Here is a 26,574-nt window from a genome sequence, read left to right on the forward strand (position 1 = left end):
ACATAGAGGTGGTGTAAAGAAGCTCTACAAATTACCCAAAATATCTCATGAAAATTATCAGTCTCTATATAGCAAATTTAACTGCTGCGTAATGGGGCGGAGGAAGGGAGAGTTGTGAAATCTCCCAGTAGATCTTTGTTGAGAAGTCCTTCCTGATATTTAGGAAAGTCTGGCTTCAGTTTCATCCTAGTACTCCTAGTTCAGAGCCCCTTATATCACTGTTAAAATTTCTTTCCCTTCTTAGTGTTTGTTTGTACTACTGTGTCCATATCCCACCCCTAGGTAGAGAAAGCTATATGTATTTAACTCTTACTTTTTTCCTTGTGAGTTAATATCTCTAGCCCCTCAATCATTTTATTTTTTTTCTTTGATAAATAGGTGAAAGGTTCAGTGCCTCGTAATGAATTGCTGAGAACTGAATGCAGTATTTCAGTCTGGTCTCTTCAGAGCCGAGTTAGATGGGGACTGTCATCTCAATGCTGCTTTGTTTGCTGCCCAAAATCACTTCTGACTACATGTGAATCTTTGTACTTTGCTGAGTTTTCCAAAGCATTGCTGTCTTCCAGGTTTCTCTAGAATGACTTTTATTTCATAATATTAGTCAGAGTTGCACTTCATTTTTCTTCCTGTGCTTGACACCCAAATCATATTAGTTTTTCTTCAGCCTCATGTTTTTACAACATTTCAAAATTTAAACTTTTGTTTATAGCATACCTGGTACTATGGGTGTGCCTGGTGTTTTAGATGTATTTACAGCTGGAGGCAGACCCTGAATCAGGCAGCTGAAGCTCAGAAAGGCATAAAGAACTGAGTGATGATCCAGTCATTTTCCTATTCATTTTAAGAAATTGGAGGAATCCTATCAGGTTTACTAGCCATTTAGCCTGAATGCAGTGTCATTGAATAGCATTGTGGACTAACAAAACTCCCAATAAGACTAATAAGACATATTCCCAGTATGTTCATTAGGCCAGTATAATGAGAGATATATATTTACACATTGCAAAAGTACCTTAAAAGAAACGTCTGTATAGGCTTGAGAAGATTTATCAGATATTGGCTCTGGAATCTCAATTCTTTTGTTACTGGTTCCCAAATGTAAATACTGCAGCTGGAAAGCTAATTTTTTTCCTTTGACTATTACATTAGTTTTTCCTAGTGACTGAGCTCAGAATTACACATTTACAAAATAAGATGACTTCAGAGGCATTTACGTTCAGATCCACAACTCCTGGAGAGAGAACACTTTTCATGTTCTATAGTGTATATGCTTTGTCACCTTTACAATTTGTGGAATTAAAAAAGGAATATATAAAAATTCACACCTGCCTTCGGTAAAATGCTTGTGTCAGGTGCTATCTTAGTTGTAAACATCTAAATAGAACCCAAATCTCTGGCAGCGCCATTACTATAATGGCAGTCCAAACACTACCATGCTATGGCTCCTGAAAAAGTGAGTCATGTTTTGTAAAAAGCAACAGAGGGTCCTGTGGCACCTTTAAGACCAACAGAAGTATTGGGAGCATAAGCTTTCGTGGGTTCGGTGCCACAGGACCCTCTGTTGCTTTTTACAGATTCAGACTAACACGGCTACCCCTCCGGATGTTTTGTAAAGTCGCAGCAGCATGAGACCCAAATTTTAAAAAATCTTAATCCGGAGCTGTTAGCAGTAGCTAAATTAGATTAGCAAACTATTTGATTTGGTTAAATATAGCTTCTGATTGGCTTTCCTCTCTCCTGATTATCTATTTGAAGAATTACTTTCCCCCTCCTCATCATTTCAAAATCTCATTCAATTTTGTAAACTTCAACAATAAAAATTGGAGACCTTACACTAACTTTCTTGTTTGTAAGGAAATTAAAATTCACAAAAGCTAAAGAGCTCATTTCAGTCTGTGTAGGCTTGTGGCATCTTTTGATTTAGTTAAGCTCAGATATATGCTGACAGTTGCAAGGAATATATTTAGCATTATTTGTATTCATACAGATTTTGGTGACTGAGCATTAAGATTGCTCAAATACATTTCCTATCAGTGCAGTTACTAAAAAATTGAGGAAGTTGTCAGTTTAGGACATTACCATCCAAACACACTTTAATTCATAGCTTATTACCTAAGCATTCTAAGGCCATGTCTACACTTACCAGGGATTGATGCTGCTGCGATCGATGCAGTGGGGGTCAATTTACCGGGTCTAGTGAAGACCCACTAAATCAACTGTAGAGCATTCTCTCCGGAGTGGTATTCCACTGGGGTAAGGTAAGAGCATCTCCTGTCGACGCAGCATGTTTTCGACACTGCAGTAAGTCGACCTAAGCTACTTAAACTCCAGCTACATTATTCACGTAGCTGGAATAGCATGACTTAGGTTGACTTACCCTGGTAGAGTAGACAAGGCCTTAGTCTGAAATGCAGGCTGAAACTTAATTGCAACCTACTATCTTAGCAATTACGCAATATATACTTAAAGAAGAGGTTACATGCACTGGTAATGAAATCTTAATTTTACTGGGAATTTAATTCATTAGATGTATGTATTGTGGGATAAAATGTACTGAAGATGTCTTTCAAATGGAAGGTGAGTTTTTTTGCTTCTTTCCCCAGAGGATGGGAACTTAAAGCACAGACTTCCTAGAAGGCACTTTCTAGAACTTTGTTTTGTTTTTTTCTGACTGCAAAAAATACAAGTAAATATATACTTATTGTCCCCATCTTCTCCCAGTACTCCATATCCTAGTCCCACTTGTGCTAGTTTATTCTGAAACCTCTACCTTCAGGTTGGTAATACATAGTGTTGGTGTCTTACTCAGTGAATAAGAGGTCAGCTTTATACTTACTGTAATTTACCTTTTGTACTGAGCCAGATCTAAATCGGCTATACTAGCAAATCCTACTAGTGTACTATTCCTTGAGTGACAAAAGCACATTACGTCAGTATAACTGTCTATACTAGAGCCTTTGCTGGTATATAATTGTTGCTCCCCGCACCTTCTCCTCCCCCCAAAAAACCGCAACAACTGATGTTATTAAACTGGCAAAAGATTCTGTTGTAGACCTGACATTACAAAATAATCAAATACAATTTATTGTAAGTGACCTTTACAATAATCGTAAACAGGCTTAGAATCTGTCAAAAAGACTGACTAAATGAGCTTCCAAAGATCCATTTCAGCATTAATATCTCTAATTTCTTTTAGGGAAAAAAGTTCAATAAAAGGCACTTTGTGGTGATAACTTGGACTCTCCTTTGCTTAACAGAGATGTAGAACCATTATCTGTAAGGGACCTCTGCCATTTCAAGAAAATTACAAGAAGCAATACGGATGAAATGGATTCAAGGGTTCGGGATACAGGGAATGACAGTGCCAGCACTGCCCCTCGGAGCACAGAGGAGTCTCTTTCGGAGGATGTGTTCACAGAATCGGAACTCTCTCCAATATGTGAGGAACTTGTTTCTTCAGATGAGCTTCGACAAGACAAATCTTCTGGTGCCTCATCAGAATCTGTCCAAACGATAAATCAAACTAGCGCAGAATGTTTAACAGTAATTTCAGACTCCACTGATGTTCCCAATGACTTAAAATCCAGTGTTGACTTGCCTGTAAATGACAGTGGGTTTGTAACCCGTATTATGGGTTCAGAAACTGTTGAAATGGCAATACAGGAGGGAGAGAACACTGTAGGGGAAAAAGTTACAGATGCCCATCAACAATCTTTGCAAGATATGCAACCCAGTAAAGAATGTGGCACAGATGTAGATGTCACAGATCAGGATTCCACACTAGAGAAAATACACAAAAGAGAGGGTGAGATAAAGGACGAATGTCTACTTTGTGAAGACATCAAAGACTCTCAAAAAAAAGAGACCATTACCAAGGGAAAACTAGTGAAAGAATTAACACGAGATTCGGACATAGACGTTGAAGAGCTTCGTGAACTCTGGAAAATTCATACTATGCAACAAACTAAGCAGCAAAGAGAAAACATGCAGCAAGATTCACAAAAAGAAATTAAGCACAAAATGGAGGTTGCAGCAGATGGAAAAGCTGAAGGTAAGTGAGTCAAGGTCTAAGGTTATAGAATAAAATAAACATGCAAATTTTTTTCAACCATCCTATCCCCCCATCACCACAACAAAAAAGCTGCTTCTTTTAAAAGTACTAAACTTTCAATGCATTTACTAACTATTGTAGATCATTCTTAGGAAAACTTCATGTGCCTGTATGTGCGTACTGAAATTTCTCCCTGTCTCGATGACGGAATATAATTCATACTACTTAGAAGCAAATTTTCTGGACTCTTTACCAAGGAGAAGGATAACTATTGGAGGAATTCCATAGAGGGAATGGGAGACCTGGATTTGCATTCTTCCAGTCACTGTCTCAGAGCTTGTCTTCCCAGTGGTGTTTAAACTTAATGAATTAAATCAGCTGATATCATGAGGACCCTGGCTGATCAATCAATGTAGAACCCAAAACAAATTGTGATCCTTGGTATGTCGGCTAAGTGATTAAATCGTGGTCCCAGGAAGGCTCTCTGTGGTTGGATGAATTTCACCCTTGGTACTGAACATACGCAGTATGGCTGAGTTAAATGAGAACTCTAACTTTTTGAATTTTATAACCTTTTGGGGACTTGAATCTCTATCTTAACATAACATTACGTCAACATATATTTTTCTGCATTTCGCTTAGGCCATGTCTACACTACCACTTATGTCGGCAAAATGTATGTTGATTGGGGTGTGAGAGAGCACATCCCTGAGCAATATAAGTTACTGCTGCTTGTTAGGAGTGTTTTAATTATGTTGACGGGAGAGCTCTCTCGCGTCAGCATAGAGTGACTACACAAGAGATCTTACAGCGGTGCAGCTGCATTGGTACAGCTCTAATGTGGACATGGCCTTATTCATATTTTATCATTCCTTTATGCTTGATGCTGAAATAGAATAAGGTTAAATATACAAAAGCCCTTCCCAGCACAGGAGCCAAATAAAGAATTAATTCTCAGATGTAGAAAATTAATTTTTCGTTTTCTGCACATCTTCATTCCTGTAAAAGGTCAGTTCTTCAAGTGCTTGCTCATGTCAATTCCATTCTAGGTATCCGCGTGCCCACGTGTGCAGTCATCGATGATTTTTGCCTTAGCGGTATCCATAAGGTCAGCTGTGGCACCCCCTTGAGTGCCACACTCATGTGTCTGTATATCAGGCACCACCAGCCCTATTCCCTGTGTTCCTTCTTACCGCCCATGGTAAGTAGTCAGAGCATCTTTCCTTGCATAGCAAGGGTTAGTGGTTTCGTCTCTTCTGACTTCTAGCTTTAGGGCCTTGTAATTTAGTTTTATAGTAGTTGGTGTTAAATAGCTGTGAAGAGTAATTAGAAGTTAGTCCCACTGGGGACTTCACCCCAGGCGGAGCATACCTGGGTCTTCGGGGTTTAAGCCCTGCTTGGATTACAACAGGCCTATGCCTGTTAGGGACCCTCACAGCAGTTGCCTCAGGTGCTTGGAGGAATCACATGTGCAGGACAAGTGTCCTATCTCTAAAGACTTTCAACCCAGGACCCAGAAAGACCGTGATATCTGTTTGAGGGCTCTTCTCAGGGAGCCTGCCCTCTGACCGGCTTCTGAGTCATCCCAGCCAGACTCTACCCCTAGTATTTCAGCCTCTGTGCATAGCACACCTGCGGCACTGGTGCCCAGGAAGAAGACCAAGAAGCACGGCTCCCTGACACTGGGCAAGACGGGATATGGGGTACCAGGCAAAGGACCCAGTTTGGGCCGCCCCACCCACACTGGAGCCACATGGATTAGCCGCCCAAAGGATCCACCGCCGACTCCTGGGAGCGGTAGGGGACCCAGATTTGTGGTGGGATTGACGACTTCCCAGGCTCTCCCAGCGCCTAGACTGTAGAGGCCTCTACCACTAAGAGGTGGTACGAGGGCAAGCCAGCTGCCAAGACCCTCCACGGGCAGTTGAGCGCCGCCGAGCTCCTGAGCCAAGGCAGCGCTCTCCAACTCGGTGCCACAGATCTCCAAAGGGTTCGAGTACCTACATTCCCACCCACCTCCAGACTCACTGGTCATCTCTGCAGCCAATGAGAAGGACAAGCAAGGCCACCCAGTTCAATCCCCAAAAATGAAGAGGCCAAAAGACTGGACCTTTTTGGGAGGAAAATTTATTTGACAGCCAGCCTGCAATTCTGGGTGGTAAACCACCAGGCTCTCTTGGGCAAGTACAATTTTAACTTATGGGACTCCCTCTGTAAATTCAAGGAGTCCCTCTCCCAAGATTTAGCCCAGGAATTCGGCACCCTGGTGGAGGAGGGTATTGCAGCAGCGAGGTGCTCTCTTCAAATGGCGTGGGTTGGGGCTGATTCGGCAGCTAGGGTGGTCACATCGGTGGTGGTCATGAGGCGCAGCTCCTGACTTCAGACTGCTGACCTGTCCCAAGAAATGCAGACCTCAATCCAGGACCTCCCATTTGAGGGGAATGGACTCTTTGCAGAGCAGACAGATGCGAGGCTGCATGGGTTGAAGAATACTCGTGTCACTCTTTTGCTTGCTTGGTCTGCATATGCCGCAGTCTGCGAGGAAGCAGTTCCAGCTGCCCTCGCCACCAAGGTCTTGGCAACCTAGATAGGGGTCAGCAAGGAGAAAGGATAGGATAGAAAGACAAGCTTTAGTTGTTGATGCCCCTCCTCCTGCTCACCTGCACAGCCTGGCTCAGCAAAGCATCCTGGGGGCCAGAAGCACTCATTTTAAAGGGGTTCTCCAGAGCGATGACCCAGTCAACTCCCCGGATCCACCTTGTTCTTTCCTTGACCCTCTTTGTCCCTACCATTTGGCCTGGTCATGGGTCACCTTGGGCCGCTGGGTGTTAGAGATAGTATCTTGGGACTATTCCCTGAAATTCTCTGCCATGTCGGACCTGATCTCCTATGTGAAAAACCACCCGCTCACCACGGCTCACATCTGCCTGCAGTTGTTGGGCCACATGGCTGCATGTACATATGTGGGCAGTCGTGCCTGGCTCCATCTCCAGTCTCTGCAAGCATGGCTGGCGTCGGTCTACATCCCCAACAGGCACGACCTAGACCAGGTAGTCAGGGTGCCAGATCACATCTGGTTGTCCCTGGATTAGTGGTTGGAACCCAGGTCGGTACTGGAGGAAGTTCCTTTGTGGCCCCGACCCCCTCACTGACCCTGGTCTCTTATGCTTCGGACTTGAGCTGGGGAGCCCACCTGGGCAAGCTCAACACGCAGGGCCGCTGGTTGCGGGATGATCTGGCCCTCCATATCCACGTCAGGGAGCCCAGAACGGTTTGCCTGGTCTGCCAGACTTTCTTGCCCCCACATGAAGGGCAAGGTGGTGCAGGTCCTGACTGACAATACCACTGCAATTTATTACATCATTTATTATTCTCCGCCTTTGGGACTTTTGTATGTGTCATGTCGTTCATCTGGTAGCGACGCACCTGCCCAAGACCAGGAGTGTATTAGCAGATCACTTCAGCAGGACCTTCTTGTCCCGCCACGAGGAGGTGGCCAGTACAATCTTCCAGAAGTGGCGGACTCCCCAGGTGGACCTTTTTGTGTCCAGGCAGAACAGGAAATGCCACATGTTCTGTTCGATCCTGGGGATGGACTGGGCCTCCCTGTTAGACACATTTCTCATCCCAGGGACTCTGATGTATGCCTTCCTGCCAGTGCCGTTGATTCACAGGGTCCTCATAAAGATCAAACAGGACAGGGAGCAGGGGTTCTCTCAACAGATTTTTTTGGTGCCCTCAGAGTGTGGCCACCAACTCTGGCTAATGATCATGCTGACAATTTTTCCTAAAATATTTAATTAACTTAAGGAAAAACAAATACAATGATTTGGACATGTATATGTGCATATCTGTTTATGTAGGGTTTTTTCAGACTCAGTAATAAAAATTGATCGTTGTCTCTATTTACTGGACATAAATAGAATAGAAACACGAAGGTGCTTTGCATGTTTTCTTTTTTTGTTTTTCTTTTTTGGTTACGCTTTTTTCCCCTAAGACTTGCTAGCTGGTAAGTCTTCTGCTGGGAAGCGATATTTGTATCTTTGTTAATATCACTTTTCACAGCAGACTTACTCAGCCCTGGAATGCCCTGGGACAAATTTGCTTCCCTGTCCACCTCCCCATCCAGGGCTTAGTGGGGCCCAGGGACAATGCACGGGGCGGGTAGGAGGTGGTGAGCCTGGAGCCAGAGCCTGCCACAGTGTGGACAGAGCCAGAAGCCCCATGGCCGAAGCCTGCTGCCCCTACCCCCGGAGAAAGTGGAGAATTCACCAGCTGCCTGCACCTCAGCATATGTGTTTCCAGAGGGGGGCAGGGCCCAACCACTCCTGACAGCTGTTTGAGATGGGCCACTTCTTTGTGCCCTCCCACCCCCATTATACCCCAGGAGGCTGTGGCCACAAGAAAAGGCCCTGGTGGCCACATATGAGAAACACTGTACCTAATAGCTCTCATGTGGCCTCACCAGCACTGGTTCGGCACACTGCTGGACCTTTCGGTAGCTGCCCCGCTGCAGCTGCCCCTTTGGTCGGATCTGCTGTCACAGAACCACGGCAGCCTTCTGCACCCGAACCTGGGGGCACTACACTTGACAGCATGACTAAATGCGGACAAACGGGAATGCTCAGCCTGGGTTCAGCAGGTCTTGTTGGGTAGCAGGAAACCCTCCACCAGAGCAACTTACCTGGCCAAATGGAAAAGGTTCGCGTGCTGGGGCTTGGAATGATGTATCCTGGCCGAGCAGGCCTCTGCAAGAGGTCTTGGATTATCTTCTGCACCTCAATCTCCAAGGTTTGTCCCTGTCATCAATCAGGGTCCACCTGGCCACTATTTCGGCTTTCCACCCTCCGTTCTGTGGCAATTCAGTCTTCGTTCACGACACGATGGCCCGGTTTTTGAAAGGTCTGGAGTGTCTCTGCCCACACCTCCGGAATCCCGTCCCTTCCTGGGACCTGAATCTCGTGCTGTCAAGACTCCTGGGGCCTCCCTTTGAGCCTCTGCTTCCTGATCTCTCCTGCTTTTCTCCTGGAAGGTTGTGTTTCTGGTTGCGATATTGTTGGCCCACAGGGTGTCCAAGATCAGGGCGCTTACTTCAGAACCGCCCTATGCAGTATTCTACAAGGATAAGGTCCAGCTGCATCCGCAACCGGTGTTTCTACCCAAGGTAGTTTCCCAGTTTCATACCGGCCAGGATACATACTTAATGGTTTTTCCCGAAGCCTCCTAAATCGGAAGAGCAATGCATGTTGTGCACCTTGGACATCAGGAGGGCACTGGCCTTCTGCATTGACAGGACAGAGCCATTCCGTAAGTTGACGCAACTGTTCGCTGCAGTGGCAGACAGAATGAGGGGTCGCCCAATGTCTGCTCAGAGGTTTTTGTCCTGGATCGCTGCCTGCATACATTACTGTTATGAGCTGGCAAACGTGCCTCCGCCAGCAATCATGACAGCACACTTGTCTAGGGCATCATTAGTGGCCTTCCTGTCGCAGGTTCCAATCAAGGAGATCTGTAGGGTCGCTACCTGGTCGTCTGTCCACACAGTCACATCTCATTAAGCACTTACTCAGCAAGCTCGACACAACGCTGGCTTTGGTAGAGCAGTGGTGCAAGCTGCATGACCGTGAACTCCGAGTCAACCTCCATGGACACTGCTTGTGAGTCACCTAGAATGGAATTGACAAAGCAAGCACTCGAAGAAAAAACGGTTGCCTACCTTTTCGTAACTACTGTTGTTTGAGAGGTGTTGCTCATATCCATTCCATTACCTGTCCTCCTGCCCCTCTGTCGGAGTTGCCGGCAAGAAGGAACTGAGAGGGCGTAGGGCCAGCGGTGCCTGATACACTGATGCTTGAGCATAGCACTCGAGGCACCACAGCTGACCCTACAGATACCGCTAAGGCAAAAATCTCCTTAGGGTGTGCACATACCTAGAATGGAATGGACATAAGCAACACATCTTGAAAAACAATAATTACAAAAAAGTAGGCAATCGTTTTTTCTGTGTGGTTTTAGTTGCAAATTACTGCAACAATCTTTGATTGTAACTCAGATCAAAACTTGCAGTTTGTCAAGAATGTAAAATCTCTGAATATTTGGCATTATTTCTAAATCCAATCTTTCATGTTTTGTGGTTTTGGTTTTTTAATTTTCTGGTCATTTTATGATGCACTAATGGAGATGAACCAATACTTTAAACCATGCACTATGTATCTGGTTTTTAAAAAACCCAGGATAGTACTTATATGAAACAAACTCTGAAAGAATGTTCACATTCAAGCCAGTCCCCCGTATATCATTAAAAGTACCAATATGTTTAATTACAATATATTTTTGGGCTGGCTGGACTTCATTTTATATTTCAACATTTGGTGTGGCTAGCCGTTTGATCCAGTTACAGAAGAAACTGCATTTTGAAAGGCCAACCCATATAATCGTTGCATCATTCTGTGGTAATAAGATTGACTTTAATACCCTAAATTGCTATGGAAAGTGTTTATATTACACAATATGTCCTCTAGCTGGGCTTGGCAATTTTGGATTGTATCTTTAGTAAGATCATGGGGGAAAGTATTCCCATGGCTCCCATCCCCACGGCTTAATATTGTTACTAATAGTCCCATTATTGCACTAGGCACTATTCAGAGCCTTTTGAAAGGACATCACATATTTAATGACATTGTGAAAGTACAGTTCAGTTTGCATAAAAATGCTTGCAGAAAAATATATAGACTAACACAACTTTGTTATAGTGTCATGTTATACATTTTCATAAATGATCTGAAAAAAGGGGTGAACACAGGTGTCAAAAGCTTTGAAGACTATACTAAATTACTCAAGATAGTTAAGTACAAATCTGACTGTGAAGAGTTACAAAGGGATCTCACAAAACTGGGTGACGGGGCAAAAAATGAAATTCAGTGTTAAGTGCAAAGTAATGAACTCTGGAAAACATAATCCCAACTATACACACAAAATGATGGTGTCTAAATTAGAAAGATCTTGAAGTCATCATGGGTAGGTTCCTGAAAACATCTGACTGTGCAGTGGCAGTCAAAAAAGCTAACTATGTTAGGAATCCACTAGGAAGGGGATAGATAATAAAATATTATAATGACTTTATATAAATCCATCGGTATCCCCACACCTTGAATATTATGTACAGGACTGGTCTCATCTCAAAAAAGATATATTCGAATTGGGAAAGATACAGAGAATAGCAATAAAAATGATTAAGGGTATGGAACTGCTTTTATATGAGGAGAGATTAGAAAAGAGGTGACTAAGGTCAGGGTTAGGATAGAGGTCTATAAAATCATGACAATATGGAGTAGGTGAATAGGGAAGTGTTGTTCTTTGGGTGTTGCTCATGTGTATTCCACAGTAGGTGTGCATGCTCACCACGTGCACCGGTGCCGGAAGCTTTTCCCCTAGCAGTACCCGTAGGGGGGGAGCACCCCCCGCGACCCCGGAGTGGCGCCTGCTTGGCACAGTATAAGGGGAGCTGCATGCTCCCCCCACCTTCAGTTCCTTCTTGCTGCCAGTGAAGGTGCATCGGAACTGCTCGGCTCCAGCCTTGCTGCAGCTTGTCCCCAGAACTCTTCGTTCAGTAGTACCTGTAGTCAGTTTAGTTTTCAGTGAAGTTTAGTCAGTTAGTGAGCCCAGGCTAGGCATGCCCCGGGATTTAAGTCATGTGGCTCCTGTAGCCGTTCTATGCCAAGGAGTGACCTGCACACAGACTGTCTGCGCTGCTTGGGAGAAACCCATATCAGCGAAAGGTGTAAGATCTGCAAGTTGTTCAAGCCCCAGACTAAAAAAGAAAGGGACATTAGACTCCGGGCCATCCTGATGGAGTTGGAGCTGGCCCTGACCCCGGCACATTGCTCCGATCCAGTACCCGGCACCGCGGCGTCAGTGCATGGAGACCCTCCGGTACCTTTGACTAGTCAGCACCGCTCCCCTTCCACGGGGCATGCCAAGAGGACCGGAAAGACTCCCTCTTTGCAACAGCACCAAGGGAAGTCGGGGACAGAGACTAGACCCGTGTCGGGTAGTCCTTGGTCCCCATTGGGCCGTAGGCCTCTGACTCATGCGGAGCGGAGTAGCCCGGCCCCTTCAGAGCAGACCTCTCTGGATGTCCAGATGCCATCTATGCCCGAAGCCCTCCAGGCGGCTAAGGACGTCATGCTGGTGCCGGTAGCGCCACCGATGTCAGCCCCACACTCCAGAGGCAAGCCGCCGCTGGGATCGCCACAGTCACCGCTGGCCCAGTACCGGTCTCAGTCGAGAGAACGTTCCTGACACTGCTCACCGCCCAGTGACCATTCAGGGCCCAGTCCTTGTGGATCGTCCTCGATGCCAGCCAGACTGTCTGGATGGGTAACATCTGATCGGGACTCCCGGCACTGCTAGTCTTCATGGAGCGAGGACAGACGGGACTGTGGTGGACGTTGCCAACAGTCCTCGTCTCGAAAGCGGTACTGCGGTCGGCATGACTGTCAACGCCATTCCTGCTTGGAATCCTGCTCAAAGTCTCCGCCAAGGCACCATAGCTCTGGGCGTCGATCGCCAGCTGCTCGCCGTCGCGGGTCCGCCCGTCGATCGCTCGCGGAGCAGCCACTACCCTTGGTGCCGTTCTCCCACCTCGAGGTAGCGGTCCTGTGGTCGTTGTAGATCCCAGCATCACCACTCCCAGTCCGGAGGCAGCAGCGTGTCGTACGCCAGCCCCACCTCCGCTCAGTCGCTTGTCTAGCCAGCACGATGGGCCGGCTCTGCCAGTGCCTCAGCAAGTGCAATGGCACTGTGTGTCGTGGTCAGCCCAGTGGTACCAGTGGGCACTGTGGCCTCCGGCGCAGCTCCCAGTGGGGGCTCGCTCGGTGGCCGGGGCGTCGGAAGCACCATCGGCCTCCATCCCTAGGCCGCCAAGAAAAGGGTCGACGGGCCCCGCTTCCTCGGTACTGTTCCTGGAGTCCGACCAGGTGGTGGATCCTCCGGTGCCGGCCAACACCCAAAGCACCACACCAGCCTCCTCGCCCCGTCCTGTGGAGCTCATTGCGGCTCCGTCCCGCAGGAGGACTACCGGGCCCATCAAGACTTACTAAAAAGGGTGGCAGTGAGCTTCCATCTCCAGGCTGAGGAAATGGAAGAGCCCTCAGACTCCCTGTTCAATGTGCTGTCCCCCTCGGCACCGGGCAGGGTGGCCTTGCTGCTCCATGAAGGGGTGGCGAAAATGTCAAATGCCCTGTGGCAAACACCAACTTCATTGGCTCCTGTCTCTAAAAAGGCGGAGCACAAGTACTTTTGTACCCACTAAGGGGCCACGAGTATCTGGATGCTTTCTAGAGAAAAATTTATTAGTCGTCAAGCTTCCAGCTGAGAGTAGCAAACCATCAGGCTCTCCTGGGTCGCTACAAGTTTAATCTCTGGAGATCCCTCCCCAAGATCGGGGACTCCCAGGAGTGCGATAGAAAGGAGTTTAAGGTGCTCGTGGAGGAAGGGGCAGCCGCCGCAAGGGCATCTCTGCAGGCCGCTTCAGATGCAGCGGACACGGCCACACGGTCCATGGCCTCGGCAGGATCCATGAGATGGGCGTCCTGGTTTCTGCTCTCTGGGCTATCCAGCGAAGCGCAGTAGTCAATGCAGGATCTCCCTTTTGCCGGGAAGGCGCCGTTTGCAGAGGAAACGGACACAAGGCTGCACGGCATGAAAGACTCCCGCACAACCCTCCAGACCCTGGGCCTCTCTGTCCCTGCCCCGGCAAAACCCAAGTTTAAGCCACAGCAGGCTCCCGCCCAGGCCGCCCATAAGAAGCAACGGGACTATAAGAAATGCCCGCAAAGACCGTATCAGCCTGCCCCCCAGCCTGGGACCTGTAAGGGCAAGCAGGCAGGTAAAAGGCGGTTTTGACGAGATGATCGGGGGTACCCCTCCAATTTCTAGCAGGGATCGACCCCCAATAAAACTCCCTTTTTCCAATCGACTGTGTGCATTCCTCCCGGAATGGTCATAGCTCACCTCGGACTGTTGGCTCCTCAACACCATCTCCCGAGGTTACACCCTCCAGTTTACCTCCTACCCGCTCAACCATCCCCGGCCCCCTTCTTCTTGGGGGACCCATCGCACCTGCTGAGGCTCTGCTCGAGCAGGAGGTTGGGAGGCTCCTGGAACTGGGAGCGATAGAGGTGGTGCCCAAGGAGTTCCTGGGCAAGGGGTATTACTCCCGGTATTGCCTTATCCCGAAGGCCAAAGGGGGGCTCAGACCCATACTGGACCTGCGAGGTGTGAACCAGTACTTGGTAAAACTCAAGTTTCGAATGGTTTCCCTGACCTCCATCATCCCCTCCCTGGATCGCGGGGATTGGTACGTGGCCCTCGATCTATAGGACACGTACTTCCACATCCACATATTTGAGGGGAACAGGTGCTTCCTCCATTTTGTGGTGGGACAGAATCACTACCAATTCACGGTCCTCCCGTTTGGTCTGTCCACTGCCCCTAGGGTCTTTACAAACTGCATGTCGGTAGTAGCGGCCTACCTGAGGCGCCAAGGGGTCCAGATATTCCCCTATCTGGACGACTGGCTGGTCAAGGGCACCTCCCGGTCGCAGGTGAGGGATCATGTAGCACTCCTGTCCACATGCAATGCCCTGAGCCTGTTGGTAAACAACGCCAAGTCCACATTAGTCCCGGTCCAAGGCATAGAGTTTATCGGGGCGTTCCTGGATGCAACATCGGCCAGGGCGCCTCCCCCCAGACAGGTTAGAGACCCTGAAAGGGCTCATCAACTCGATCATAAGGTTCCCAGTGACGACAGCAGGTCCTGCCTGCAGCTGCTAGGTCACATGTCGGCATGCACGTATGTGGTTCGCCACACCAGGCTCAGGATGAGGCCCCTACAACTCTGGCTGGCCTCGCAGTTCTCCCAAGCCATGGACAGGTTGGACAAGGTCCTCACCGTGCTGAACTCTGTGACTGCCTCCCTACGGTCGTGGTCCACACTGGGGAACATGCTCCGAGGGGTCTGTTCAGGGACAGGAACCCGTCCGTGGAGCTGGTGTCCGATGCGTCGGACCTGGGCTGGGGACTCCATGTGGGGAATTTGCAGACCTAAGGCCTGTGGTCTCCGCAAGACCTGACCCTTCACATAAACATCAAGGAACTCAGGGTGGTGTGACTGGCGTGCTCACACCTGAAGGGCAAGGTAGTCAGGGTTCTCATGGAAAACACGGCCTTGATGTTCTATATCAACAGGCAAGGCGGGGCCCGATCCTCCGCCCTCTGCCACAAAGCCCTCAGCCTGTGGAACTTCTGTATAGCCCACAACATCCACCTAAAAGCCTTTCACCTATCGGGCGCCTGGAAGGTGAGGGCGGATCGCTTGAGCAGGAACTTTTCCTCTCAGCACGAGTGGCCCTCCACCCGTAAGTGGCCCTCCAGCTTTTCCAGAGGTGGGGAACTCCCCAGGTGGACCTATTCGCAACCCGACAGAACCGACGATGCCACCGGTTCTGCTCCGGGGGGGAAGCCTGGAGAGGGGCACTATCTCCGATGCCTTTATCCTGCCCTGGTCAGGCCAATTCCTATACTCCTTCCCCCTGTTCCCACTGATCAGCAGGGTCCTAGAGAAAATAAAGACTGACAAAGCCCGGGTCCTTCTCATTGCCCCGGCGTGGCCCAGGCAGCACTGGTATGGGATTCTCTTGGGCCTGACGGTGGCTCCACCATGGCCGTTGCCGCTCTGCCCAGACCTGCTCTCTCAGAACCGGGACCAGGGCCGTCTCCTCCACTCCAACCTGGCAGCTCTTCACCTCACGGCGTGGCTGCTTAGTGGCTAGGTGGCGAGGAGAAGACCTGCTCAGCTCTGGTTCAGCGCGTCCTCCTTGAGAGTAGATGGCCCGCCATTCGCTCCTCCTAAATGGAGAAGTGGTCTCGTTTTGCTAGGTGGGTGATGGACCAAGGTGTATCCCCAACGGCCGCCCTGATCCAGCTTATCCTCGATTACCTCCTCAGCCTGAGGGCCCAGGGTCTGGTGCCCTTGTCGGTCAGGGTGCATCTGGCAGCCATATCGGCGTTCCATCCCCCGGTGCAAGGACACACGATGTTCTCCCATGCTATGACCAGCTGGTTCCTTTAAGGGTTGGATCGGCTTTACCTGTATTCTAAGCCCCTGGTCCCGCAGTGGGACCTGAATCTGGTGCTGGCTCGGCTTACGGGGCCCCCGTTTGAGCCGCTGGCCACGTGCTCTTGGTCTCACCTCTCATGGAAGGTGGCCTTCCTGGTTGCTATCACGTCAGCCAGGCGGGTCTCGGAGCTCAGGGCCCTGACCTCCGAGCCACTGTATACTGTGTTTCATAAGGACAAGGTCCAGCTCCGCCCATACCCTGTGTTCCTCCCGAAGGTCATCTCTGCCTACCACATGGGTCAGGACATTTTTCTGCCAGTTCTTTGCCCCAAACCTCACACGACTAACGAGGAACGCCGCCTCCACACGCTCGATGTGAGGCGGGCTGTGGCTTTCTACCTCGAGTGAACCAAGCCGTTCAGGAGGTCCTTGCAGCTGTTTGTCGCCTCGGCTGAGTACGCGAGGGGCCAGCCGATTTCCACTCGGCAGCTGTCCAACTGGATCACTTTGTGCATCTGCTCCTGTTATGAGCTGGTGGGTGTTCCCCCGCCGCCTATTGTTAGGGCACACTCGATGCGGGTGCAGGCCTCGTTGGCTGCCTTTGTGGCCCACGTCCCCATTCAGGACATTTGCAGGGCCGCCACATGGTCTTCTGTTCACACGTTCACCTCGCACTGTGATAGTCTCCCAAACCAGGGACGACGCTGGGTTCAGCAAGGTGGTACTCCATCTCGAGAACTTGTGAACTCCTACCCACCTCCAGCAGATACAGCTTGGAATCACCTGCTATGGAATACACATGAGCAATCACTTGAAGAAAAGACAGTTACCTTTCCGTATCCGGCGTTCTTTGAGATGTGTTGCTCATGTCTATTCCACATCCCACCCTCCTTCCCCGCTGCCGGAGTTGTCTGGCAAGAAGGAACTGAGGGTGGGGGGAGCACGCAGCTCCCCTTATACTGCGCCAGGCAGACGTCACTCCAGGAGTTGCGGGGGGCAAAAACTTCCGGTGCACGTGGCGAGTACGCACACCTACTGTGGAATAGACATGAGCAACACATCTCGAAGAACACCAGTTACGGAAAAGGTAACTGTCTTTTATTTACCCCTTCACATAACACAAGAACTAGGGGTTAGCCAATGTAATTAAGAGGCAGCAAACTTAAAACAAATATAAGGAAGTACTTAATCAGATAAGGCATAGTCAAACTGTGGAACTCATTGCCATGGGATGTTGTGAAGGCCAATAATGATTAAGGGTTCAAAAAAGACTTAGATAAGTTCATGGAGGATAGGTCCTTCAATGGTTATTAATCAGGGTGGCCAAAGATGCAATCCTGTGTGCCAGGTGTCCCTAAACTCCCAACTGCCAGAAGCTGGGACTGTACAATGGGGAATGAATCACTCAATTGCTCTTTTCTATTCATTCCCTCTGAAGTATCTGGTATGGGCCACTGTCAGACAAGATTCTGGGCTAGATGGACCATTGGTCTGACCCAGTATGGCTATTCTGTTCTGATGCTAACCTTCATACCATTAGGACGCTTAAGATTGTCAGTTTCTGCTATTCAAACGTGTGTATGTGATCTTGGAAGCATTTTATAATACAACATTTAATTTATGGGAAATGGAGAAACCACAGAAGGATTTTAAAATTATTTAATTTGTTGTGTCTAATATTATTTTGACTATCTGATTCTCTTTGTATTTCCATATGTTTGTGTGTAACCATAGAGCTACCCCGATGTTGGAATCAGATAAGATACATGGAATATAAATTTCTCTCTGAGGGCTAGGTCCCACATTTTCTCAGTGTGGGTTGTTGCCTTTCTCTAGAGTCCAAGCCAATTGGATGGCTGACAAGGCAGTTTTGTTCTGCTTCTTCTAGCTACTGGCAGACAGTAAATCCAGCACCTACTGTGAGGGGGTTTGTTAATTTTGGGGGGGGGGCAGCAAGCTGAAGAGGTTGTTTGTCTGTTGTCTAGAATTACCACAGCAGGATGGGGAGGGAGGTCTGACAGCCAGGCAGTGAATGTTTTTTGAAGGATGGCTGAAAAATGAATACAGCTGTTCAGCTGCAAGTGGCAGTTACATTGAAGGGGACTGCCCTGTGTGGGGAAACCATAAGCAGGACCAACCAAAACAACCACAAACAGAGCAAGGAGCTGCTGGTTGGTCTTTTTCACACGTGCACCCTACGACAGCATGGGTATCATCATTCCTCCTCCCTTCTCTTGTTGAGCAATTTGGTCTCCTTCCCTTAGCCCCAGGGGAAGTTAGGAATTTTGCAGGGGAGGGGGGAGGGAGAAATTCCCCTTAAAGAAGAAATTCCCACTTGGGCTAGAGAGCTCCTGGGTTTGGCATGAAAAGTGCCTTCACCCCAGACGCTGTCTTCTTGTGAGCCCCAGGGAGCAGCCGAGTGTCCCCTTACAGTCATTTTATCCACTCTGAAAAGTAAGTCAGTAATGCCACAACTGTCCGGTTAATGGGTTTCAGATTGTAGCCATGTTAGTCTGTATCAGCAAAAACAACAAGGAGTCCTTGTGGCACCTTAGAGACTAACACATTTATTTGGGCATAAGCTTTCGTGGGCTAGAACCCACTTCATCAGATGCAGGAAGTGAAAAATACAGGAGCAGGTATAAATGCATGAAAGGATGGGGGTTGCTTTACCAAGTGTGAGGTCAGTCTAACGAGATAAATCAATTAACAGCAGGATACCAAAGGAGGAAAAATAACTTTTGAAGTGGTGAGAGTGGCCCATTACAGACAGTTGACAAAAAGGTGTAAGTAACAGTAGGAAGAAATTAGTATTGGGAAAATTAAGTTTAGGTTTTGTAACACTGCTCAATGTGGGTTACCCATGCCCACTACAACCAGCACGGGGGAGCAGCCCAGACATGGAGGAACAAGCAGGTGGTAAAGGGTTTTTTGGCCCACCAGTTATTTCTGACTAATTTACTTTGCATGTGTTAGTAAGATCTGAGTCATCCTTATGGAAGCCTGTCTTCCTTACCCTAGGATTCAGTGAGACAACATGGCTCTTTTGTAGCACTGCTGGGCTCACATTAGCACTTTGGAAATATTGTTGGTTATTATTCGGGGAGCTTTAAACAAAGTAGTGACAGAGTCCTCAGATCAATAAACAAATTTTAAAACGTGCTTACAGAACCTGTGATTCCAAATCTGTGGAAAAGAATAGTGGATGTTACTGTGATCCTATGGATCTTTTTTCTGGCTGCTCCTCTAAGTGTGGAAGGGGAGACAGGAGCAATCTAAGCCCAGAAAGGGGAGCTAACAGTCTTCTGCAAGGCAGATTCCAGCACTAGAAACTACCCCTGTCTGCAGTCACAAGAAGTCTGATAAGCAACACCTGGGAAGGAGACTATTAAAATTAAAGGACCAATGCCCCTCTTATCTTCAGACAGATAAATCCTGGATGTGGTTCAACAAGAATACATAATAGAATTTTTCAGTTTCTGAATCCTCATTTTCTCCCTTCTCCACTATCCTCAATCCCCAAAAGAGAGAGGAATAATCCATAAATAATCTTTTGCAAATCAGCACAAGAGTCTTGCTATGGAGATATTCTCCTGGTTGTATTTAATCTTGTTCTGGTACCCAAGGAATCTGGGGATGATAGAGGCGCGTTGGACTTAGAACACCTGACCAAGTTCATAAGAAGGACTAGATTCCAGAAGGAAACCTTGAAGTCAATTTTGCCAGGGGGATTACCGGATTACCTTACTTTCAATCATCTTGAAAGAAGACTGCTTTCATGTGCCAGGTCACCCATTAAGTACACAGGAGATTTCTGTGATTCGCTCATGGTACCAATCACTTTCAATACAAAGTGCTGCTTCTCACATTGTCATCTGAACCTAAAGCAGTCATGAAAGTCCTTGTCTATTTGGTGGCTCTTGTCAGGCAGAAGTGAATACAGATGTATCTTTTCCAGTATGATGATCTAGTCAGAACCCATCCGAGGAGTGGTCCACTCAGGTACCTTAGACCATAATCCAGATGTTGCAACAACATGGACGTATAGTCCCCCCATCTTAAAATAAGGGATAGAAAGCTCTTTGCCAATTCTCCTGATTATCCCAATTTTTGATTATCCGATCTGGCCCTGGTCTTACATAGATCAGATAAACGGGATTCTACTGTAAATTTAAAGCACATTCAAAAATCAACTGCAAGAAGGGGTGGTCGTGCGCATTGAATAAGTGACAGTTACTTCCAGTAAGATTTAGTTAATAGTTAATGTTTTTATTTTTTCACAAAATGTAAAAACTAAAGATTCTCTGTAAAAACGCAAATTCCGCATTTTTTTTTTCATGGCAAACTGATTTCTAGGATCCCTAGAAATGAGGCATGGTCTGGGCTCCATTATGCTTGCTGTCTGGACACTCGCTTAGGGTTTTTTGTTAGCCAAAGTAATTTAGAGCTTTCAGAGATCGTTAATTTACATAGAAATACAGGTTAGTGCTTGAATGGCTTGCCACCCTCTGCACACACCTGTACCTCCTGAGTTATTGGCCACAGTTTAGGATCAGGGCCCTAGTGTTTTTCGTTCTTTGTTTTATTTTATTTTGTTTTCCTAACTTGACTGTGTTCTTCTTGCATTTTAAAGGCTTCCTTCTGAATCAACTTGAAGTGTGGGATTTGGGGATTTAGTCTTGTCTCAGAGGCTGTATATTTTGGTTTGTTCACTATCCTTTTAGCTAAACTTGGCAATTTATACCTAATCACGTATCCAGTGTTTAGGAACCTAACAGTTCCATTAGTTCATTAAAAATACTACAGCAAAATATACAGCTATTTCATCCTGTATGTTTTATAACTCTAAAATATTTGATAAACATGAAGCAAATTTTAGAAATGTAAATAAATCTTAATTCTGCATTGATGAATGCAGAAATTGGTTTCTTGAAATGAAAAGTAACTAATACACTTACATTCAGTACATAAGACTGATATAGGTCTAAATATATACATTAATCTTTTCTCTTGTGAATGTTTTTCCACTGTATATTCGGTGTCACTTTATTGCTATCTGGTCACATTTTGTAAATTGGGAAAATGTGGTGTTGTTTTTTTTTTTAAAAAGGGGGTGAGGTGGAGGGGAGAGAATTCCAATCTCCGACTACAGGTAAAATATGTCTCTTTGATGCATGTGACGGGTGTACCTGGCCCTTTGTGACCCCCCCCCCCCCTTGATGGAGGCCACCCAGTCCTACTACACCCCGCCTAGGAAGGAGCAGTGAAGGTTGGTCTTCCAGGCCTGCCTAGAGAGGTCTTGTGGAAATAGCCAATCAGAGCCCAGCAGGCGCAGATTAAAGGAGCTTCAGGGGCTTAATAGGGCAGTACCTGCCTGGGACCAGAGGGGCAAGGAAGGGTGCTCCTCTCTGGTCAAAGGGGCTTGACTGGCTGCATTTACTGGCCCTGGGAGAGAGGACCTAATAACTTTAACCATAAGATAATGGGTGAAGGTGAAGGGGCCAGGTGGGAGGAGGCCCAGGGAAAGAGCAGTAACTAATTAAATGAAGCAGTGCATGGCTGCTGTTTATAAGGTCCTTGGGTTTGAACCCAGAGTGGTGAGCAGGCCCGGGTTCCCCCACCAACCACTAGTGACGGGACCAAGGCTCCTTTAGAAGGCCAAGCAAAGGGCTGAATTTAAAGGGCCCAGAGACTGGGCTGAAGACCCTGGAGGGCATATAGTGTGAATTCTTAACTATCCCAGAAGGGTTTGTTTTTGACTGTGACTTGGCTGGAGGGCCAAGCTACTGAAGACCTAGATAGTGAGGTTGGCAACCTACAGTGGGCGCCAGAGCAGGAAAAAGATTGCGGTATCACACCCAGCTCCTAGGAAGCCCTCATGAGGTGAGTCATTCCCTCCTCCCCCTCCTCCCTCCCATTACAGTGCATTTTCAAACATAACTGAAATTTCAGTATGTACTGTGGGATGGGAGGGGGGAAGAGAAGTTAGAAGTAGTCAAATCTGTGTCTTATTCGTAGGTTTTATTGTTCCATGTGTATAAGTGAGCTTAAATATGCTGAATGGTAGCAAATCTTTATAATGAAAGAAAAGTATTTGCAGCTAATACAGGCTGCATTGGATCAATCATCCTAATATGTAGTTGGTTAATTGTATGGTTCAGCTTGTGGAGTAGAACTTGATAGAATTACCTGCTTTTTTTCCCCTTTATCAGTGATAGGTTTTGCTCCTATGAAGGAGAAGAGAAGACATCGATTTCACAAATTCTTGTGTCTCAGAGTTGGAAAACCTATGAGAAAAACATTTGTGTCACAAGCAAGTGCATTAATGCAGCAGTATGCACAGAGAGATAAGAAACACGAGTACTGGTTTGCTGTTCCACATGAAAGGTAAAGAGTAATTAGGTTGTCAGATAAATATTTTCCCCGGCATCATTATAATCTAACTTACCTTCCTCTACGCTTCTCATAATCATGTATAAGTAATTATACCTTCCTTGTAATAACACAAGAGGCAAATCTTGCCCTTCTTCCACAGCTGTGGAGAGTGTCAGATGCAGAACAACAACATGGTTCTACTCAAATCAGGTAAGAAATTGGAAAGCTTGTGCATGTGGAAATACAACTATATGCTGGGTGGGCAAGGGGAGGAGTAGATGGACCGTGTGGATCCACTGCCACTTGAAGCTATTAACCATTGTATCTCCATAGTGTGGGGACACAGGATTAGCCAGGGTAGGTGCAGGCATTTTGCTAATGTGAGGAGAAGGGTTTTAGTTCTGTGTACCTTGTAATAATGCTGGCATGCCCTGTTCTTTCTACTTGGCACCTCTTTTAATTAACCAAACTGTGCTACTAGCTAACTTTAAAGACTGCATCCTTGGTAGGTCAAGGGCCTGGCTGTCATGGCATATATCAGGATGGAGAGGAATTCAGATGGACTCATCTCCATCCTGTTGTGCGAGAGATATGGAATCAAGGGGCAGGTTATTGGTAATGTAGTGCTTGATGTGTACGTGGCACTAGCACCTTATAGTGGGGAAGGATGTTAAATGTTGGAGGCTTAAGTAAGCTTCTTGTAGACAAAGTGAATAACTTTCTATTTTAAATACTAGTTTCTTACAATTGTTGCCAATTATTCATTGGCATTTATTAGCTAGCAATCTTGAGACACCAGTTATTTTGAACTGACATGGCACTGACACTGCTCCCATGTATAGGCAGGTAGGATTATTTGAGGAAGCTTTCATTGTCATGACCTATTCTGCCTTGTTCAAAGTGGAAGTTCAGTCTCTTGTGTTGTCTATTGAACATCTTTTCAAAAGCACTAAAATTCATTTAGAATAAAAGGTTAACTTAAAGTTTAAACTGAGTACTGTTTAGTGGCTTTTGATCTCTGGAAACAGTTACAAGGAAGATTTAGTTGGAATCTTTTATAAGAACTTGCTGGTATGCAGCAAGTGTGATTTCTGATCATCTAGTATCCGTTTGGGCAAGGTTTCTTTTAAGGAGAATAAATTAAATACACTTCTGATAGACACTTCCATCTCTTTGGGCCTAATCTTGTTCTTTGTGCTGACTTACAGTACAGAAGCTAGCCACAAGGGAGGTCCCCCAGGAAGAGGAGAGGGAGGATCCCATTCCACACCATAAAGCCTCAGGGCTGCTATAATCCTCAAGGCTGTTATGTTCCTGTCCATAGTGGTGAAGTATCATTGAAGTTGTGGTATTGCAAAGCCACTGGTACTCTCCCCCAAACTTCCCTCAGTCAGTGCACAGGGAACCCTCATAGAACACAGTTCTATAGCACGTGGGGGATAGTAACTTCTTGTGCCATCTTCTGGGATCATGCTCTCCCAAACTGTGAAAACACACTACTGTTTCTGTAAGGCCTATAGGAAAGAGAATAGGATTTGCTACTTAATGAACTACTACTACTAGACTATTCTGTCTGTATTTCGGGATCTTGTTATATGCACAACTTCTGCTTTCTTCCTTTGTGCCAGCTAGTAATGCTAAGTAGAATATGAAAACACTCAGAAGTGGTTTAGGCTCAAAGTGTAGGTTTTATTTGGGGCAGAATGAGGCAAGAGAGATGCAAACCTTTCTATTCATATTTGGTTTAAACCTCCTGTGAGTCTGTTTAAGCAGTCCTCTTGTATTTTTAGAGATTGGATATTTCAGTGGTTGGTACTATATAAAAACTCTTAGAATGAGAACTTAAACAGTATTATTGTACTACTGTATAAGAATGGAAAAAGTAAAGCTGACAAATTTAAAGCTGGTCTATTTTCACTGTCCAAGTTTAGTGAAATACCAAAAGTAAACAATAGCATAATCAACAGATTCTCAACCATGTTTGTTTCTATAATCTCAGATAGTGGTAAAGCACAAGGAAGTTGTAGGGGTTTTTTACATGCATGTGCAATCCTTGATAAAGTCAATAACTAATACGTTTTGTTTTAATTTGTGTCATTACTTGATTTTGTTTTTCAGGACAGAACACTTGTATGCCTTCTTTATTCAGTGGAGCCCAGAAATGTATTCAGAGGATACTGGGGAGTCTATTAGAGAGCCTGGGTTTATAGTGGTAAAAAAGAATGAAGAACCTGAAACTGGTGATTGCACTAATGAAGCTGCTTCTAGAGAGTGGGAGGTAAGGAAAAGCATTGTCAGCGGATCTTTTCTTAATTTTTCAATAATATTAAATGTATTGAATTATATTTTTGATACAAGGAAAGATGACTTAAATAAGTTGAAAACATATATATATAAAGTATTTCATATATTTAATACATTTTGTCAATTCATTAACTAGAATTATTCAGTTGTGTACTTTTTTAAATTTGTGCCACCCTAACAGTTTGGGCAACATTTCACCAATTACGAACCTGCCCTTTTTTTTTCCATTCAGCAAGCTGTATTTTGGAATACACAGTAGGAGACTCCCCCCTCCCCCCCCCCCCCAAAAAAAAAAAAAGAACATTGAAAGAGGTGTAAATAGAGCAGAAGGTACTAGCTTTGTACAAAATCAGTGTTTTGGATAAGAAGGCTTACCATTGTTTAAGGAAACTATACCAGAGTAGACTGTTTCAGTATGTATTAGGTGCACGTGCATGTACAGAGGACTCTTTTTATAAATTGTGGGGAGTTTTTGTTGGCTTAACTGGGAAAACCTATTTTTTTTAGATTTAATAACATGTAGAATGTTTATTTTAATAAAATATTAATCCAATGTATTACTGTTGGAATGCATATATGCTTCTTTGTAATAACTTATTACTCCCATGTGCATCAGTGTACATTGTGTGTCTCTGGACACATCTTACATGTGCAACAGTTAACATATTATTTGTATGTTTCTTAAGTGTGCATATGGAGAAAAGTCGCTTGTAATTTTCGTGTGCAGTCAATAGTTTGTCTAAAATTGAAGTGTCATAGCAAATTATTGTACAAGAGTTCAATATTGTCATTTGAAGCAAATGTATATTATAGAAGTATCCATCAGCATCACTTAATTTGAGTCTGTGTGACAATTACAAACTTGCTGTCAATCTTGCATCAGGATCTGCTGTATTTTATTGTTGTATATTGGAGTGCCAAAAATCCATCTTAATTTTTTTTATAATACCCTTTTTAATTCTAAATACTTAGACACGTTTTTAAAAAGTTAGATTTACTTTAGACTTAATGTGGATACCAGTTTTCTTCTCTAAGACTTTTTATCCTGTTTGTTTTTAAATTTCTGAAATTAAGGATTATAAATGAGAACGCTGAGATCCATAATTTTATCAGAAGCAAACTACAAACCACTGCTTCTGCAGCATAATAGGTCTTGCCTGTAGGATTCCTTTGCTACATTCAGAACTTTAGCTTAGCTTCATACATGCATATGCTGCATAATATCAGACTCTCATTTTCAAACCTGTACCTCTGTTACAAAGGTATATTGGTGTCCAAGTATTGTGCTAGTAACAAATTGCAAGAAAAAAGCATGTGTGAGTAATAGACTGAAAGTTCCAAATTGTACCTTGAAAATTGGGGCCCAGATTGAAAAGTGTTTAATATACAATGTTTTTGTCTTGGATTGGATAAAATTTCCAATATACCTCATTTCCTTTGCAACATTTTTCTTTTGAAGCAAAGAATGTGGATAGGATTAGGAAATGGGTGTGGGAAGCTTCTTCTATATCAGTCCCAAAGAAATTTTTCCAGCTACCTACAGTATGAGCTTGTCTCTTTAGAAAGTGTACTGTTTCAGTAAAAAAAAAAAGTCTAATGGGGAGAAAATGTGATATACAATATCTGCAACTACCACTGATCCTGTGGTAGATCAGGAATGCTATCTCAGATTTGACATCATTGCTTCATAGTATTGCACAGTATAAGGCATTAAAACACTCTT

General features: G+C 45.7%; 1 protein-coding gene across 12 annotated transcripts in view; it reads left to right on the forward strand.

The window, feature by feature from the left end:
- Positions 1-26,574, forward strand: part of OXR1 (oxidation resistance 1) — a 512,712-nt gene that overhangs the window by 417,724 nt on the left and 68,414 nt on the right. For all 12 annotated transcript variants that reach the window (XR_010598952.1, XR_010598951.1, XM_065586020.1 and 9 more), the window contains 3 exons: positions 3,258-4,051; positions 22,385-22,559; positions 24,666-24,825. Coding sequence is in view for 10 of the 12 variants with exons in the window: in XM_065586020.1 (XP_065442092.1) it covers positions 3,258-4,051; positions 22,385-22,559; positions 24,666-24,825 (1,129 nt within the window). In the remaining 2 variants the exon portion in view is untranslated. The remainder of the gene's footprint in view (positions 1-3,257; positions 4,052-22,384; positions 22,560-24,665; positions 24,826-26,574) is intronic.

The sequence above is a fragment of the Chrysemys picta genome, chromosome 2, assembly GCF_011386835.1.
Source record: "Chrysemys picta bellii isolate R12L10 chromosome 2, ASM1138683v2, whole genome shotgun sequence".
In the NCBI taxonomy this organism is placed as follows: Eukaryota; Metazoa; Chordata; order Testudines; family Emydidae; genus Chrysemys; species Chrysemys picta.